Source organism: Lepisma saccharinum, chromosome 1 (genome assembly GCF_977018435.1).
Source record: "Lepisma saccharinum chromosome 1, izLepSacc3.1, whole genome shotgun sequence".
Taxonomy (NCBI): Eukaryota; Metazoa; Arthropoda; class Insecta; order Zygentoma; family Lepismatidae; genus Lepisma; species Lepisma saccharinum.
The window spans coordinates 115,495,774-115,515,927 of record NC_139229.1 but is presented as its reverse complement, the minus strand read 5'-3'; the positions used below and the strand labels follow the sequence as shown (position 1 = coordinate 115,515,927).

The following is a 20,154-nucleotide window of genomic DNA, read 5'->3' as shown; positions in this document are numbered from 1 at the left end:
CAAAAGGTAAGAGATCATTCACCCCCTGACTTCAGCAATTTTTTTCAAGTTTATTCCAAAGCATCAAATGAATGAAAATTACTGGCAAATTACGTTGGGCGGTTCGTGGAAAGTTAATGTGCTATTTGCTTTCACTTTTCGAAACAATTAAGGTTGAAGATCACTTAACGTGCTCAATGAACTTCTTCAATCAGTTTGCGGAAGAGGTTTGTTCCTTCAAATGACGTGAGCATTTCCTAACCATCAAGACTGCCAAAACTCATGCCGTAAATAATCGCCTGATAACAAGCTACCATACAACCAGTGTTGCAACAAGAAGAATCAATGACCTCTTCTGCAGGGGTGGCTACAGAATTCATCTTAATAGCCTTAATTTAAAGACAACAACGTTACTATGAACAATTTACCTATATATTCCATCAGATAGACCAAGGAGGTAGACAACCTTTAACTTTTAGCACCATGTTGCAAAAAGCATGATCTTGAAATAGCAGCAGCCACTATCATCAATAATCATGTATATTGGATTAGTACTGAGCGAACAGGAAGTATTAAATTGAAACTAAGAGTACTCACCCGTATTGATCGATCAACTGTATCCTCTTATTTCCTCCATTGTGAGCGTAGCAGTCGTTCACCACGATGTCGAATCCATCTGAAACGATCCAAGACAACAAAATCTTTAGTCGATGCGATGAAACGTAACAATATTCCAAATACTACGGAATAACTGACCTTGTCAACCCATGATTGCTTGACGAAACCGCACAAAGAATTTAGAGAATCAAGGGAACAATGACTTTATGGATTGGTGATTTTAGTTTCCCTATCACTGTTGGTGATACTTGTTCGAAAGTTTTGAAAGTTCGATAATGAACTTTCATAGTGCAACTTAAGTTCAAGGAAGGACAGTTTAACATGGTATCTCATTCAAATTTACATCAATTATTACGAATTCACCTAAACTATTTTGGGGGGATTATAATGAATGATTTTAGGGCGGTCTTGAGTATTGGGGGCCTCTGTTTCGTGAGGAGAGGCAGATCAATTATAGTGTTCAGTAAGCTAAGAAAAAAGTTACTTTCGGTAGACACGCTGTTGTAATTAAATACTTTGTGGGGATTACGATATGGTTTGAGGGCGCGAATGATATGATTTCGGGGCGATGCGCCATTGGCTTTGGAGGAGATGGGCACTCCTGCATGATGGTATGGTAAATATGTCACTCACTCACTCACTTACACCCTTACTAACTTCCTTTCTTCATGCAAATAGATGTATGTGCATAACCATTTCGTAGACAATTAAGTCAGTCGTTCTCTGCAACTGTGACGTTTCCCAACAACATTCCACTCCCCCCTCTGTCCCTAAATAACTTGGAAGCAAATTATATCTCTCTTGAGCACCTATGTACTGTTATCCGTGATCAATTTGTTTTCCCTCGAAGATGAGCCCATCCCCAACTAGGGATCTCAACGTACGAGGGACATCACGAACTTATCTTACAGAAATCTGCTATTGATCATGTCCATTGTGTTCGACGCTTCCATTGATATTTTGTCAACAATAGTGAAGATGGACTGTTATTAGCGCGAAAAGCGTTTGTTCCCCACACAATGAAACTGCTCTGTCGTGCAAACAAAAACAATTTCTCGTTCTTCTTTTTATTTACCTTGGAAGAACACCCTGTTATTTTTCCAATATGTCTATTTTGCTAATTAGTTGAGTATTGAAGTCTGTGGAAACTTTAAAATCAGTGATTCGCAATATATTTGTTCTTAAACTATGTAAAGGAACTGTGTAGAACAATTTACATTGCGTTCTCAACTTTGTCACACAGGCTTCTCTATGCTGTGATGCTTGTGGTTACTGAGCTTGCTACAGGGTGGGACAATGAAAAGTGACCACAATTGCGTTCGGTCTTCAACAACCTGCTGACCAGGGCCCAAAAGTGGCAAGAAGTGAAAGGCAGCCACTTTCAGCATATCCTGTAACCAGGTGAGTGTCCCCAGTGTTCTCCAACTATGCACCCTCGCCGGGGCCTCTTTTATTTGTCCCGCCCTGTACAAGTGAACAGAGAAGTTATTTGAGTCACGGATATTTTATTTGCAAAAGGTCACATCACAGGTTTAACAAATTTCATGTATCAGGTGATATCACAACGAAGATAGAATTGAGAAATTCCATTGTCACGGGTGGGACACGCGGACTACATTCTCTATATTAAAGTAACTATTCTACCGAGAGTTAAGCAACGTTTTCCTTACAGTTTCTGTACGATGAAATATGAAACTTAACACTCTTGATTAAACATAACTAACCTTAAAATATTTCCCAGATTTGTAGCTATAAGTGAACAATTTTGTGTCACGGGTCGGACAGACGAAACACTGCCTCTTTACTTAATAAAAAATGTATTTTAATTTATGTGAATTGTCAAATTATGAAAAATAAATTATATAAGACAAAGAGAGAAGGTAATTGACCATTTAATATTCTAGTGAAGTTGAGGGGAAAATGTAACAGTTAATGAAAAAATTAATAGTTTTTCTGTGCCACAGGTGAGAGACAATAAAAAACAAAATTTAAAAGAAAGTTAAAATAAACGAACAAAATGTAAAATACCTTCTACCCTCTAACTTAATTATATATATTACTAGAGGCCGGAAGTTCAGGCATTTATTTTCATTAAAATAGGCAGGCAAAAAGGCATTTATGATGTGGAAAATAGGCACTGAAAATGAAAAAAAGGCAAAATAAACCGATAAAAAGGCACATTTGGAAGTCGCTTACATTTATCTATAATTTCTGGCAAAATGTTAAAATCTACATTGGGAAGACCATTTCAGTTTACTCCGTCTTGATTGCACATAACTACAAGGTGTATTTTTAAGTTCTCAACATTCATTGATAGTCGTCTGTGAGAGAGAATGTTTGTCATAATAGAAAATGATCTTTCTACTTCTATAGAAGTTATTGGAACATACATAAAACAAGCTAATGTAGCTGGACTCATTTTGATAACAGCATTTTCACCTTTTAGAATATCACAAATTGTTTTCAATTGTTTCAAGTCCTCATTTTCACTCACTACCTGTTTGCACTTTTCCGCAACAGCTGACCCCTTTTCTCCTGGCACTTCCATCATCTGCTGCGTAGATTCATCCAAGATTCTCATGGATGCTACAAGAGTCTCACCTCTTTTTTCTAGCTTTGTAATTGTCTCTGGCAATCCACCATAATGTGCAAAAATAGACGACAGTTCATTCTTCAGTTCTGAATAGCACAGGAGTTTTTCACTTCACGAATTGAAGCCGCTTCATTTTCTGGAAGAGCATCGATCACCTCACTGATTTTTTCAAGGTTGTTTGCATAATATATAGCTGATGATATCCAGGTTCCGCATCTCGTCAAGACTGGTTGTGGAGGTAAACTAAGCTCAGGCGCAACTTCCTGAAATTTTCGGATTGGAGAGGGAGATTTCAGAAATATCTTCTTTGTGTTTGAAATCAAACGGTCCACTTCAGCAGTCAATCATGCACAAGGAAATTTTAACCGAAAGGCAATATCCTAACTCAGCCTCACACTTTTCTCCTTCAGCAACGTTGAAACATGCGTTATTCGCATAATAAACGGAAGAAAAATAAATGCCAACAACGTTTTTTGGGAGAAAAATAATTTATATACACATTTCTTTTAAAAAAATGGTCAAATTTCATTGAAAAAGGCAAAAAAAGGCATTATAATTAAAAATAGGCAGTGGGGTCCCAAATAGGCAAAATAGGCAAAATGAAAAGGCTTATAAAACATTTGAAACAACATAAAAAACTTATATCTGGAAAAAATTTATCAATATACGCAGTAGATAAAAAGAGGCATTTTGCCAAACTTCCGGGCTCTATATATTACTTTAATTTTTATGTAAATTACAATTTTAGATTGCTCACTCACAAGATAGGATAAAGTTTGCATTTAATTTTAAAAATTGAGATTCAGGGACACTATCACATGGAATGTCCAACTTATATATTACCACAAATTGTGTAATGAGACGGAACCCCTAAAAAAAAATTGAAATTATACTATTGTTTTCAAACTGGCACTGCAATGGATATTCAAATTACTGCACAAAAATGATAACGTCATATTGTTCAGTCCTGTCGTCACGTAAGATAAACGTGGCAACACCGGCAGCAATTTACTACAATTAGTTTACTTGTCGGTTTCTTCTTCCTTGGAGAAATTGTTTTCTGGAATCTTGCCACCGAAGCCGAAGTTGCGGTTTTGAATTACTCGATCCATGTTGCTATATCATACTTTACCAAGAGGAAGAGAAGAGACATGTTATTATGATTTAAGAGGATTTATTGTTCCTCTGTTTTATCGCTGCACAAATCTTAAATTTCGAGGTACAGTCAAAAAGGGGAGAAGAGAGTGGAAGGTTTTGTAGGGAATACGGAAGCATGATGGCGTGGTGGAACGAGTTTAAACAACATAGCGATCAATTGAGAGAGGTTGTATATTTTACATACGTCGACTTCCGTGGAGGAGTAACAATAAATAATGCAAACAGCTAGTATAAAACACACAGAAACATGATACCATAAAATATTTGTCAATATATTGTTAATTGACACTACAGAGCAATTCACTTTACCCAACTAAACGACCATTGAAAATCAACTGTCAACAACCAAGTGGTTACATCCAGGTTAGTCACTATGTATCCGTAAAGCAAATGCATCATAGTTCTGCGATTACATCATTAACACTAACATTAAAAGGGTCACGTTGCAGGGAGTTCACACAACAGAATCTGTATTTATATAGAAGAGATCACAGTCTTGTTCAGTTGAATCAATCAGTGAATTGTCACAACTTGTTTCAGGTGAGGCGATTTATGGTTCGGCTTCAAACCGGAAGCAGACTTCAAGGTAGAGGGACGCCTTAAAAACATAATTCAATTCCGCTGCTTCCGTATTTCTTGTGCGGAACAAATTTTTTCAAGAGAGACAGTGATCTTGGAGTAACGGTACCCCGCGTGACAACTGCACAGACAACAATTGACTCTTGCATTCCTGCCCAATGAGCCGAAAGATGAAAGAGCGGAGAAACTAAAGACTGTAGCTGTGAAAAGACTCCACCGAACAACTGTGAACATCCACTGTGACCAAACGATAGTGACCTTCTCAATAGCACTTCCTCGCTCTCATGAATTCACTTCCAGCCTTTTTTCCGTTCATCACGGATTCTCCACGAAAAATGTTGATTCCCTTGCATTGAGTCAATGCCAGCTGCTTTGCATGACTGTCCAACATTAGCGACATCTATGATTGCAGTGTTTTCAGTCTTCGGCCAGCGTTCATCAAAGGTTTGTTGACGCTCAAGTCTCATTAACAGTCAAAACAACAACTTCGCTTCGTGGAAGATCACGCGAAAGATTCAGCTATTAAGGAAATAAAAGACAATGAACTTTAGAATAAAGTTTCAACTGGTTCTTTCAAACTTTCCTTTTCACTCACTCTGAAATCTTGCACGACGAAGAACAGATTAAACTATTACGATTTAGACAAACACATATCGTTGAACATTTTGGCGCTATCTACTGTCAGAACTCTAGTTCTTGTTTGTTACTATGCGTAAATGTGTTAACAGAACGAGGATGCATTTCCAGTAATATTTTTACAGAAAAAAAAATCATGTCTACTTGACGCATTTACCACATTCAATATACCCCAAGGTGAGTCGCTATACTGTACATTTGTTTGAGTTTTACCTTATATTGTCGCATATTTCCAATTTTCCACTCTCGGTTATTTGTAAACATTGGATGAATTATGACAAAGTGTTAATTCTAATATCAAGCCATTGCAATTCCGGAATATTCAACGAATCCAGATGGGTTTTAACAGTTCTATACATACAAATATATTCAAGCATATGAATTGATTGAAAAGAACAAGCTTTGTGCAAATCTATTAGCGTCTATTCTTTTGTTTTATTTTATTTTACTTCACTTTTCTGCCTTTGGCTAATCACGAAGATAAGGATGAGTAACGATATTATGAAATTTATGAAGCTACACTCACAAAGAACACCCATGCCCTAACGAAGATTCGAACCCGGGACCCACGGCCTAATCTGTCACACGAACATTCTCAGGGCTTCCTGGTGGTAACGTCGTCATCTTGTAATCGAGGGGTCCCGAGTTTGATACCCGGTGAAGGGACCTAATGGTTCGGATCCCATTTTAAACTGTAGAATCAGTTCCGAGTAGTCAATATGTGCATAAAGAAGACTTAATTTGGTTTAGGTATTTCACTTCGCTTTTCTGCCACTTTTAGTTAATCGGAAAGATGAGGATTAGTAATGATATTATGAAGTTGATAAATGTACACTCGCAAAGAACACCCATGTCCAGGCTGGGATTTGAAACCCGGGATCCTGACGTCGTAGGGTCTCCCTTATTGCACGACACTAGAGCATCCTTTCGTTCTGACGTCACTGGGGAATGCTTTAGTTGTTAGGCTAAATGTAAGTTGTTAGGTTAGGCTAGGCTAGCTAGGTTTAGTTCTCTTAGCGTAAATAATACATTTTCAGTGTATTTATGCTAATATTGATTGATTGATTGATATAGTTTATTTTACTTCGCGTTTTGTGCCTCTTGGCTAATTTGCGAAGATGGTGATGAGTGATGAAATGATGAAATTGATGAATGAACATTCACAAACAACCAAGCCCGACCGGGATTCGAACCCGGGACCCTTGGCGTCGCAGCGCGATGTGCTAACCACTCGGGCACAGGGTCGGGCCTATTTATGCTAATATAACCAAACCTAACAACGTAGGCATTTATCTTCTGACGTCAGAACGCAAGGTTGCTCTAGTGTTGTGCGATAAGGGAGATCCGACGTCGTAACGCGCAGTGCTAACCACCCCGCCACAGAGGTCGGCATAAAGTAGAATTAAAACAAAACTCTAACGAACATTCTCATTCCATCTTTGCTTACTAAATATTTCTATTACTTCCCTTTCTTTTCGGAAAAAAAACGCGAAGGTCAAAGGGTATAGGAAGGAAGTATTAAGAAGGAACAATTTCCAACAAAGAAATGCGTCAAGATAATAACCTGTTATTTATCAAAATAAGCGTTGTTATCAAGTACCCAGCCACATCGTACCATAAAACGAACCGAAACATCAGACAGTCACGATACCTTCCAACACCCTGCAATTGCCCACCCGTTGTGCTATCTTCGCTCTTCTCACTTCATTTTTTTTTTTTTTTAAAAAAAAGAGTTACTCTCGGTTTCTATGTACTTCCGACCATTTTCATGCAGTCCCAAGAACTTTGTCTTCTTTTCATTTCGGAACATTACGTCAAGCGTTTCGTTTTCAGTCATGCATGCAAGATCTGCTCAAGAGCATTTCCTTCGTTCTGTTCGGAAGGTTACGTCTGCAGATTATCGGCAGATGGCGGTAAAGTGTTGGTACAGCACGCCTACCGGACACGAGTTAAAGAATTGATTCTCCTGCGAACAAACTCAACACTTGTTTGATGCAATCAAATAGGTCGTGATGCATTCTTTCTTGGATATAAATGGTTAAACTTGATATCCTATTCATTTTGTTGCAGAGGGACAAGGCGGAAGTGAGAATTCAAACAAGAACTGTGGCTTATGCGCAATAGCAATACTTTCTTGCCAAAGCGCATTAGCAAAATTATTTAGGAGGAACGCCCTTTCGTTAGTGCATAATTTGCATACGTTTAATAAAGAGTATATTTGTCAACTCTGACTTTTCAACGATTTTCACGTTACTCTGCATTCAGGTATACCCTTCTGTAAATTCCTCATCTCCCAACACTTTGCCTTTATACTTTCTCCATTCCGAGCTATTCTTCTAAGCCAACGGTTCCCAAACTTTGCTCCCCGAAGCATATCCAAGTGCTCCGCGAAGAGATTGGAAAGGAAAATTCATTCAGTCTCTGACATTCCTGAAGTCGCAGCAATATATGTTTTCCACCAGTCCCCATCCTGAGCAAGATCAATCAACGCTTGACCATCCTTACTAATTTCCTTTAGGTCCATATTAATGGTGTCATTCCATCTTTGTCTTGGTCTTTCCACGGGACTCTTACCATCAGGCTTTCCACCAAGAACCTTGTAAACTTTTCCTGTGTGTGCTACAGGACGTATCAGCCGAAGTCTTTGTGGTTTAATTGTTCTAATAATAACAGGGAATGAATATAGATTATTCAGTTCAGCATAATGTAAGCTTCTCCACCCCATGGAGTTTCATCTCTTTTCGGTCGAAATATCTCACAAACTCTCTTAAATTGTATATCTCCTTCAATGTAAGGGACCACGTTTCACATCCATACAAAATCACATGCATAATTATTGTCTTGTATATTTTAACCGGTAGATTCCTTGATATTAAGCTTGAGGATAAAGGTTTATGAATAGAAAAGGAAAAATTAAAAAAAATAAATGTGACAAAATCTCAAAATTATGAATTTAGAATTGTTTCCCAATTGTTTTGCCTTACTTGGATGTGTTCTTGTCATATTTTTATTTAATTATGTAAGCTTCATATTTCTATGAAATTGGTAGAGAGAATAACATTTTGAATGAAACAGAACTTGATGCCAACAGGTTTAAAATTACCTTCCATTGTCAATACCAGAGAGCGTCATTGCTGTTGTCATTCTGTTTAGTACGTACGTAAGTGTTTGGTGAAAAAAATGTCGCTCTTATGCCAAACACACGTAATGTGCGAAATTGACATTATGAGGAAACTATATTTAAAGCTCCAATTTTGAATGACATTAGTTGTAAACATCAAGTTTAAATCAAAATTTAAGTTACTTACAATTCGAAAACTTGAAAAATACAAAAATGCACATAAGCGCCTTTGTAAGAAAGTAATATATACCAAACATATCAAATAAGGCAAAAGAATGATGCTCCGAAACGAATTTCTCTGCTTAAAAGTGCTCCGTGACTCAAAAAAGCTTGGGAACCTTTAATTTAAGCATTTCTTAATTTATATCATTGTCCGTACATTAATTTTGAAACTACCGCCTCTTCAAATCTCGCTTCTTCAGTGATCATGACTGATTAGTAATGTTACCTGCTCAGACTAGACTGAAAAATAGTGCAGTAATTGAATTCGTACATATTGCTTCGTGCAAAGTGTAGGGTGACTCAAAGATAGAGGTAGTGTGAAAACCTTGGCGGAAAACTGCATGGTAGGAAAGAACAATTTACTAGAACCATTCGACGACCACGTTGGGGTCATTTAGCCTCGGAAATGTTGCCTTCCAATTGGCCAATCGTGAAAGAACTAAGTATGTACAGAAACAGTCCTCAGTCACAATATGAAGTAGTTCCATTACAGTACTTCTAGCACTTTATAGCCGAACAAAGTTTTACGAAACGTTGGAAATATTGTTGACACTTGCTGTAAAAAGTATTAATTTGGTACTCACCGTATTTACTCCGCATGTAAATTATCAGCGTCAAAGGATCTCCGACTCTCACGGGCCCAGTCACCCGGTTTCCTGCCACTCCATACCCGTATCGGATTTCCATGTAGCACTCTGGAGGGCTCAAGGTAAACAAAACCGGGTTGCCGGTTGCTACTCTGGAAAAGCAAGAAATAAAAGTGTAAAGTTTAGTTGAACCTGATACAAAACGAGGCTTCTCTTTCAATAATTTAGAGAGAATGTACAACTTGCATTAATAATATCATCTCACCAATGTCAAAACCAGGGTTGTTAAAGGTCCAGGAATTGCAAATAAATTCAATTCCAGCCCGGGAGAGAAAATCAGCAAGCTTAAATGGGTTTTGGACCGTACTGAACCTTCTCATCTTTAAAGCATTCAATTCGATCCGGACCAATTTAAATACGTCCAAGTTCGGTATTAAAATTAAACAATACGCAACTTGAACTGAATTTAAATTATGAGAGAAAAGATTTCGGACCTGTTACGGAACCCAATAGAACCCACTAGAATCATTTTAATATTCAATATCCTGCTTAAAAACAGGTTTTAACATAACATAACCCGTAGCGCAACAGTCCATGAGGGCCAAGGCCTACCTACGACTGCTGGCCTCACTCCTACATACCTCAGCAGAGATGAGAAACCATCCAACCACTTAATGGGGTGACGTGTGGTCAGCATGCCATTGATGATCGGATTACGCTGCTCATTCGTAGTTCCCAACTTCCTCACGATGGTGGGTGGTCACCGGCAAGACTATTAGTAATCCCATACACTGGCCGAAATCTCAGGAGAAGCGTCCCGTAACCAGAGCTCAAAGCATGAGGCCGCCGCACGGCCGTGGTGCGTGGCAAAAACAGGTTCAGCCTAGCGCAACAGCCCTTTGAGAGCCCCATTTAACAATTACTTCACGTGTAGTTTGCTCGTTTTTCAAAATGTACTTCTTGCGAAACGTCACGTTACACTCTCAGCGGCGCTTACGTGCAGCATCCCTGGGCGGTTGGTGCAGATTATCGCCACCATTTAAAGCAAGGGCAATTCATCCTCAATTATCTCGCTTTGTGGATTCCACAAATCTGTCGCAAAGTCACGGGTTCCTGCACCCGCCGCACACTAGGTCACTGGGCTTGTGTTGAGGTCGCATTCGCCAAAAGTAACGGTGGCAAGCCATTGACTGACGTCGTCGCAGAATTTCAGCGGAAAATTTCTGGAAGCCAGCAACTGAGAAATCATTTCAGATTGAGCCATCTTACGTCGAACGGAAAACAGCCGTAATCTTGTTTGAATTATTACTTCAATCCCCCTTCTCCTTGTTGTGCATTATATAATCTTACGTAGGAGACCACTCTTTGGAAAGTATGGTTAGGTAATGAAGCAATTTTGTAGCAATATTGTGTGGAAAATCAATATTATTTTTGGTAATAATTTTTAAGACGACTTGCACGCATTAAACACTTCCGCTCTCTTTATTTGAGAAAGACATTTCTTTGAACCAGAAACCTCAAATTCAAGTGAATTAATAGGAATGAATATCCTGCATTTGTTTATTAAACGACAACTTGCTACAGATTGATTATGAATATAACTCCACAGATGGGATCCAAGAAAAAAAATCTTTAGTCAAATTAACGTTGGTGCAATACATTAAAAATAAGAATAATATTTACAAATATCAAAATAGATTGGATATAATCTTCAGCTAAAAAGAGGTACTGCTCAATCAATAATAAATTACGTTATTTATATTAATGCAAGTGCATGTTGCCGGAATATTTAATACTTCTTTCAAGGTAAACAACCAAAACAGTTTTAGCATGAAGTGTTAATTGGACCTTATGGATTTCATCCCTTGCTTCGATTTTCTGCCACTTTTGGCTAATCGCGAAGATAGGGATGAACGATAAGAAATTTATGATTGGAAATTCACCCCAAGGCCGGGATTCGAACCCGCGACCCTTGGAGTCGTAGTGTGCTGTGCTCCGACTCTGCCAATGTCGGCCCATTATCTAGTGTTTCTACTTTTTAACTACTCTATTGTTCACCTGAAGACGAGAGAAAAGGCTCTTTTTAGAAGCGTAATGTTAGAATAGTTAAAGGTAGAAGCACTGAACAATGGATAATGTCCAATTAAGGTTGTACAAGGTGGCGCAAAAATAACGCATGTTTTTGGAATAAGTGAAACGTTGTTGATTTTCAAGATACAAAAGTTTCATTAACACCATAAACCATCGGTAAGAAGTGCAGTTTGGAGAGGTGTAGAGTGATGATTTAAGTATGGAAGATGATGTCGGAAAGATGACGTCATTGTTGTAGTACACACATCCGGAGGCTCTCCTCAAAGTTTCGCATTGCCTTTCCCAACATCTTTCATTCCATCTTTCCGACATCATCTTCCATACTTAAATCATCACTGTATACCTCTCCAAACTGCAGTTCTTACCGATGGTTATGGTGTTAATGAAACGTTTGTATCTTGAAAATCAACGACGTTACACTTATTCCAAAAACATGCGTTATTTTTGCGCCATAATAGGAACCATTGTCAGTAACATTCAGGGAACTACAACAGTTACAGAAATATATTATTTTAGACATTAACGGATACAATTTTAAAAAGTTAATATTTGTTGGATAGATTCAATTTATTTTACGTAACTTCTGTGCTACTTTTGGTTAATCGCGAGAATAGGAATGAATGGCGTTCAGATAAGATGAAATAATACACATGTGAACAGGACACAAAACTCCAGCCCCTTCAGAAGATTATAGTGGCTGTGGACCCAGGAGCATACAAGAATCTCGTTGGCATGCAATACCTGATATATACCCTGTCCCAGCTAACTGCAGAGCAGAGCCGTGCATATCGGCAGAGGAGGAAGAAAATCGAGTGGTGAAAGCGCAGAGTTGCCAACCGTACGGTCCTGACCGTACATGTACGTATGTACGGTTCAGATCTTAGCCCGTACGCTAAATTCACGGCTTGTCAAAATTTGCTCTTGCATTTTTATCTCTACTATTTCCCTAAGAAATTCTTAAACCAATCGTACGGACCTGGAGATAAAAATACGGTCCGTTTGCCATGTGCGTTCGGTATATCCTTTTCAAAAGTTTGCAACGCTGCATAGCGAAGGAGGAAATCGGGTAACTCCCGTCGCCCATTACACAATCCTGTTTCTCTCACTGTTCATTGGTGGAGCCGTCTCGCCTCACTACTTGCGCAGAGACTTCTTCTCGTTCGCCTGGTCTACAGTTAGCTGGTACGGAGTTTAGGTTTCTGGGTGTAGTACATGGAAGAGCTTTTGAATGCCTTCCCATAAGCTTGTAATGGATTTCTGAGTATTACATTCGCAAACTTTTACATATACATGCATATGTTTTCAAGCACATTTCTCCGAGGAGCTAAACTCTGAACAGTTAAAACGCTTGACATTGTTCTGAGCCAATGATCAATCTTTTACAGAATCTATGTGAGAAAATGTGAAAATTATTTCCATTTCAGTCCATTTCGACCCCTTCAACATTTCCGCTGTGGTTAAGAGTTTAACCTCCTGCTCGTTGGCAAAGTATCCCATCCACAATGTTGCCAGGTTGCAGTGTAATAAATTCCTCCAGGAAACAATTTCCTTGTGATTTTCTGTTTCTCAAACTGAAAGACGTATTTTTAAATGCAGCACTTCCTTTCTGGTGTCGGACCCAAGGGAGGGGTGTGAGGGACGACCTTGGATACGCCCATGTCCACTCAGTGAACGAACACGTGCTCTCTTTATTCATAAGCTTCCACTGACTCACATGTCGCAGCCGCTGGTGTGTGAATATCGCTTCACTTTACATAATGCAAAGGTCATCCCGTTTAACCTGTGACGCGCCACAGGTGACCTTGGGGTTAGTCATGTGCGAACCGAAGCAGGAGGAATGGCCACCTCCTCATCCTCTTTCCTTAGGGCCAAAGGTTCATTTTTTTGGTGCTCGTGCCGCACCGGAAGATCTTGCCGCAAGGCTAAGATCAGGGTTCGGGAGATCTCATGGTCGTGGCATGGTCAGGAGAGTACGGGAGAATAATAATTACTCAGGAAGGCGTGTAGCGTACAACTCTTCCGTTTCCTGGTAGTAACGTCTTTTTTTTGTTCATTCACTTCCGAGCGAGAAACCTGAGAGGCAAACACAGAGAGCACTTTCTCTTATAGGATTCATTAATTGATCAGTATTGACGACTGATACCTGTCTTAGACAATTGATGGGCTCGGGGTAAAGCATGCTAAGCAACATTTTGGTCATTATTGAGTTACAAAGTAAAAAAAAAGCCACCCTTCAATTTTCGCGTGTAATTACCATGTCATGCAATTTGCATTGAACTCGAATGCTTCTGAAATTGGTAAACACAAGACGAAAACAATTTATCTACAGTATAGCTTCTAACAACATTTGTGCTTAATAAACTCAATAATGACCAAAACGTCACCATGTTTTGCCCCTGAGCCATATGCCAGTCATATTATGGTGCTCACTGCTGCAGCAACGGGGGATACAGGAGAACATTCTACACTCAAGCTTCTAGGATAGTTCAGGCAGTCTCACACGGCAGTTAGGTACGTCCTCACTTCGCCATCGACTTCTAGCTTCGTTACTTAACGATCGTGTGAGAGCTTTCTCTTATTCAGTTATTCAGTTCCCGACAGAATTAGAAACCGTCTCTAAATCCATCGTTAATATCATAGAACTACCAATCAGAATTGAGGAGCACACTGGCAGCTGAAGTAGGAAACATAACCAATCAGAAGCGACCTCTAGGTCACGAGTGAAGTTGTAATGGCGGCCCCGTGAGATGTAAACAATGTATCACTTCACATTTTTAAAAGCCGATAACTATTCAACCGAGAGGAATAACGTTTCATGTAAAACGTTATTAGGTACAAAACAATGGCGCGTATGAAAGAATACTTTAGTTGTTTCAAATGTGAACACCGTGCACTCAACATAGATGGTGTAACTCGACGTGCCACTCATGCTGTATATGTTATACATTGTAATCGCAAAAGCTAGCTGAAAAGTTACATGAAATACTTGCGTTGCGTGTAAAGTACTGTACAATCTGCTATAAGATTTTTGGAAGCTTTTACATAACATTTATGCTAGCAAAAATGCTAAAGGAAATGCTTTAATCTAAAGCCGGCATTAATGATTGGGGTGAATATTTTATTTGTTGAGTGAAAAGTCTACTAATTATTATTGTTTTAAATAAATAGTTCGTATGTCTAAATTTCCTACTGAGACTTATTATTATTTTACTTTCACAACAGACGCGAATACTATTTTATTTTGGAGTAAACTAAACATTGAACAGCTACATACGTATGTAAGTACTCTCTGGTTTGTTGGCTGGCTGTAACAAATAGACTGTGCTGTGTGTAGCTTCACAGCAAATAAATCTGCTAGTGTTGTAATCATATATAAGTTATGATTTGTAAATAGTGACTTCAAAGTAAATTTCACAATAAGTATTTTAGGAGCAAAGAAGTATCAATGAAATATAAATATAATATGGTAATTTAATGTTAATGTAAACACACACAATTTTCGCACTTTGAATGTTGTGAAGTTTGTGTAATTTAATTGACTAGTTGGTATTGAAGAATATATGTATTTCAAAACCGTACGAGAAAGGTTTCATTAGGTAATATACGGGTAATGCAACTTTATGCTAGTGTGTCCGTAAAGTGGTATATCAACTTGAAGTAACATATGTTATACACTCACATTCACTGACACGGGTTACATGTGCTACATTTTTCAACAGTGCCAATGTTTTTCTCTTATTCTTTTAAGAGAAAACATTATTTTCCCAAATCTTCAGCAGTTATTAGCATCTAAACTTGCGAAGTGGTATACCGTGTTTGTGCAGTCGCTATTTTTGAAGATGCGATTTTAGGGATCGTGCGAGACCCCTTTTGCTGCCTTCGCGAACTGAAAACCTAAAAAATCCTATGGTAGTTTCGAGTTGGAGGTGGGTAGGGAAGTGGGGTCCTACTTAACCACCGTGTGAGACTGGCTTTACACCCTTTCAAACGTACTTTTCAAGTACGAAAACGTTAGTGGTAAGAATTAAAATTTTACTATCGCAAGAAATTCTACTCTAAATTCACACAAAATTCCAGATACAGCACAGATGGTCATTGTACACTGATATTGTCAACAGGAACAAAAGGATATAGATATATCATATCAGAATTTTCGTGCTTCAGAATCTGCTTTCAGTCTTACGAACCAATTGAAACGTCGGCTTACTGATTCGTCAGCGTGACAAAACAGTGATAGCTGCGTGTTGAACATTGTCATTGCTTAACATGATATAGACTAACTATAGTATAAACAATCAAAGCCAAAAGGATTGGGGGCGGAAAATTTATGTTCACAGGACGTGGTGAGATTTTAAAAAGGTTCGTTTGGTGACCTTGCGAATGTTGGCAGATGTCGCTAAGGAGATTCTGGAAGACTTTATTGGAAGATTCGGACAAAAAAAGTTCTGTGTTCACTGCTCCGAAATTCCTTGTCGGGCGATCAAAGACATGACCGTATCGGGGGCGATAAAGACAGGAGTTTATGGTCCGTAAACAAGTGAGATACTGAAAAAGTGCCTTTACGAACCAAACGTGTCTGCTTGTCTGTCAGCTATCTGCCATTTCTTATGAAGGCTATTCCCTCCTGGATCACACTAGCAAGGGAGTAGTGTTGCCCACGAGACGAGACTTTGGCCTGTCTCGTCTCGTGGAAATGCTGTGAAATGCTGTCTCGTCTCGAAAATATTCGTTTGTCAAAGGGACACATGATCAATCTCGTCTCGTCTCGAATTTTTAAAAGCCTGTCCCGTCTCGTCCCGTGGGCAACACTACAAGGGAGCAAGCTTCGTAAACAAGAAACAGAAAAGTTACCTCGGTGGCTCAGCGTGATGAGTACTCGACTCACTGCCGAAGGTACTTCACAAGAATTTCAGCTAATTGTAATTTATCCCTAGCGTCGCGACTAACGTAAAGTACAGAAGAGTAACATTATATAACCAAATATAAGAAAATACATATACAGAGTGTCCGAGAAGATTATATTACATAGTACATATCGCCACCTAGATATTTTTTATATATTTATTTAATAGATATATTTAGCTATTTATATTACAACATGCTCGCAAAGTTTAACAACAATATAAAATTTTTAAAAAATGGCCGATTCAGCCCATGTCTGGATACTTAAACTTTATACAAGTTTGTATAAACACCTAAGTCACGAACGTCCTAGAGAGTGTAATCAGCAGGTTGAGAGTTAGTTCACTACCAATGTTCTGCGAGTATAAAGCGAATGTATAGTTGAAAACAAAAGAATAGCGGCCAATTTTCAATACAGTCGAAACATGATACATGTAAGTAGGGGTACGAGGACTTCTTGGACATATATAGTACATTATAATAGTAACTCTGTAACATGATCAATAAGAAGAGAAGCTACACTTACTCAACATCAAGGAACGGGAAGGTGATGGTTTTCCAGAAGTCGTAGCCGTATTCACACGTCACCTTGAAGTGTTCGTCCCACTCTTCCTCGATTCTTGGGTCGTACTGCACTGTCACTGTGTTCCACATGAAGTTTTTCTGGAAGGAAAGAAGGCAAATGTCAATTAGGTGGTTCTTACAGATAGTTGAAGGCGATTCTTTTATTCTAAATATTGAAGAGTATCTTTAATAGAAAGATCTTACTGGAACCATCTTGTACTGAAATTGAAATGGTCGTCAGAAACAACTCGCTTTGCTAACGTTTAGTAAACTTGATAAGTCAACTTTATGCACATATCAAATAATCAGGACTGGTCCTGCAGTTCAGAATGATGTAATCTTAGCCTGAGACCACTAGATTACGATTTCTGTTTTAGCTATATTATGTTAGTTTTCTACTTTGGGGTAATGATGAGCATGAATAATGAAGTAATGAAATAGATGTTGTAAAATACAAATACCCAGTCCAAGCGACATGGTGGTTCGAAAGTTTACTTTGATTACTGAGAGTTTACTTCCAGGCAACATGTGCCGTTTGCTGCTTCGGTCTGAAAGCTCCCTTAGATAATTAATTTTAATAGTTTCCAGTCATCAAAGTTTTCTGTTTACCATATATGCATTTGGGATATAAATCAAGCTTGAGCAACTTGCAATTGTGTTTAGTTGAGCAGGCTTAATAGATAGATGGAATCAGAATACGAAATGACATCTCAAAAATTACCTCAGCAATGACAAAATGTCTCAGTTATCATGAGATTTGTCCTGATATCAGGAATCATAATATTACCTGCATGTCAAGGAAAACATATACACGAGGTCTGGACCTGTAGTTAAAGCTGTCAGGGCCCAGGTTCGATCCCAGGTGGATGCACATTGTTAGTGGTTCAGATGCCCCTTTAACTGTAGGTTCAAGCCGGATTAGCCTGTCTGAGCATGAAGTGAATTCGAAACAAGCTTTAACAAACAAACAGGAAGAAGGAGCCATACCACTTATCTACCCAATCAGACGTCCGCTACATCAGCACGACAACCAATGACATCACTCACTATCCTCACCAGCGGGTTCGTCGCCTCAGGGAAAGATACCATTGTTTCATGGCTTTTTTCCCTTTAGCGTCATAAATTGGAGTATTCAAAATGGAAACAACCATAATTTTACTATTTCAACACCGGATGTGCTTTATTAAACTACTACATCAATTTCTTGAACGAAACAGTGTTCTGCCAATCACAAAGGTTCCTCTGCTAAAGAAAAGAATACGTAATACGACACGTAAATTCCAGTGCAAGCAGATGGCTACTCCGAGGAATCAGTTACCAGGTTTTATGCAATAGCGACGGCACCGTATAACGATTAAACTGTCCCCGGTGACAAAATGCCGTGACGTCACACATCAGTGATCAGGTGGAACTGAGCGAAAGTGATCTTTGGAGCGCTGACCTTTCTCCGATGGAATCGTCTGAACGAAGGTCTTCTCATGGTGCTCTTGGTAATGCATTTTAATTCTTTTAGTTTTTGACTTCTTTACAGATTTACAGACTATTACAAATCTGTGGTTTCTTGTTCTCTCGTCTGAAACTAATACTGTTTGCAAACAAAAGTGAATGTTTTAAGTGAAATTCAAGCAAGAAAGAAAGAACGTGTCTCAGACTGTTCGAAACTTGAAAAATAATGTCTCCTTCTATATATGTAATGATTTTACATCGCTTTCTGCCACTTTTAGCTAACCGCGACGATGAGAATAAATTACGATCAGACGAAAGTGACACAGGCACGCATGGGAATAAAAATAACACATACCCTACTGAGCATATACGCGCCAGAACCTCGTTAGCCTTCTATCGTATTCAAATGAACATGAGATACACATATAGAACAAGTAAAATTATATCTGCCCGCAAACGAATGACATCTAACAGTTTCTGCTTTCAGAAAAAAACTACAATTTCAAGTGGGATCCGAACCGCTGTCCAATGTCTCTACTGGGAATTGAATCCGGAACTCTTTGATTACAAGGTGGCGGAGTTAGTTATTATCACGCCACCTGGGAGGCTGGTGGCACGTAGCCAGACGAAACGGCTAAGGTGGCTGATTTCTAGAAATACTACAAATATCTAATTTCAATAGTATATGGTGATTGTATAGTGGTAATTAATTTTACTTCCTTAGCACAGATAAACATCTTTTATAATAATTGTAATATACTGAAAAAAATACATTTTATTGGCTTCTACCCCAACTTTTTCGCCTTTGGATGGTGACTGCTCATAAGGGATGAGCCACTATCCCCGAAATAAATTTCTGGCTACAAGCCTGCTGGGAGGCCCACAGAAAATTGGTAAATGTTTGTATAGAGTAGAAAAAATCAAATACCATTTTACCGTTAGTAATTTTACTGTAATCTATTTGTCCTGTCTTAACACGTATATTGTAAAATATCTTCCAATATTTAAATATGAAAGAAAAATGTACCTAATGTCAGAGCAAACGGGGTAAATTTATCTCGAATATAACTGCACAGAATCTACGCGACCAGCAATCCAGCGCTCGGATTGGTATATGATTTTTAAAAGTAAGAGTTTCAAATCCTGCAACACTTGTTCCGTAACCACCCTGTAGCGAAAAGTGACACTGACGTGGGCAATGGGGGAAAACTCCCAACACCAAACCCAATCGTCCTGATATCAGCAATTCCTTTGTCCACAGGCGAGAAGCCGTGACAGTGGTCAGCTGAAGCAAGAGGTTGATAGCTCCATCAGCAACAAAGGACACGGAGCATTTGCTTCACCAATGACGCTTCTCTTCTCTTCTCACGGCTGTCATCCCAAGCGGAAACAACACTCAAGTAGCAGTCACATCCGTCATAATCGTATAATTCATTTTACTAAAGTATGCCACATATTTTTACATCGGTTAAAAATAAACAAGCAACATATGGTAGGTCCACTATGAAGATGACCTTTTGTATTTGTATTTTTTTTGTCTCCCCGATGGCGTAGAGGTAACGTCGTCGCCTTGTATATCCGGAGGAGGCATATAGTGGTTCGGATGTCATTTTAAATTGTAGGCTCGGTCCCGATTGGCCTATCTGTGCATAAAGTAG

General features: G+C 38.8%; 1 protein-coding gene across 1 annotated transcript in view; it reads right to left on the bottom strand.

Moving 5' to 3' along the window:
- Window positions 1–20,154, bottom strand: part of LOC145986879 (uncharacterized) — a 106,505-nt gene that overhangs the window by 19,121 nt on the left and 67,230 nt on the right. The window contains exons 7-9 of the mRNA XM_083121348.1: window positions 17,013–17,149; window positions 9,491–9,645; window positions 577–655 (exon numbers count right to left, since the gene is read on the bottom strand). Coding sequence (XP_082977474.1) covers window positions 577–655; window positions 9,491–9,645; window positions 17,013–17,149 — 371 coding nt within the window. The remainder of the gene's footprint in view (window positions 1–576; window positions 656–9,490; window positions 9,646–17,012; window positions 17,150–20,154) is intronic.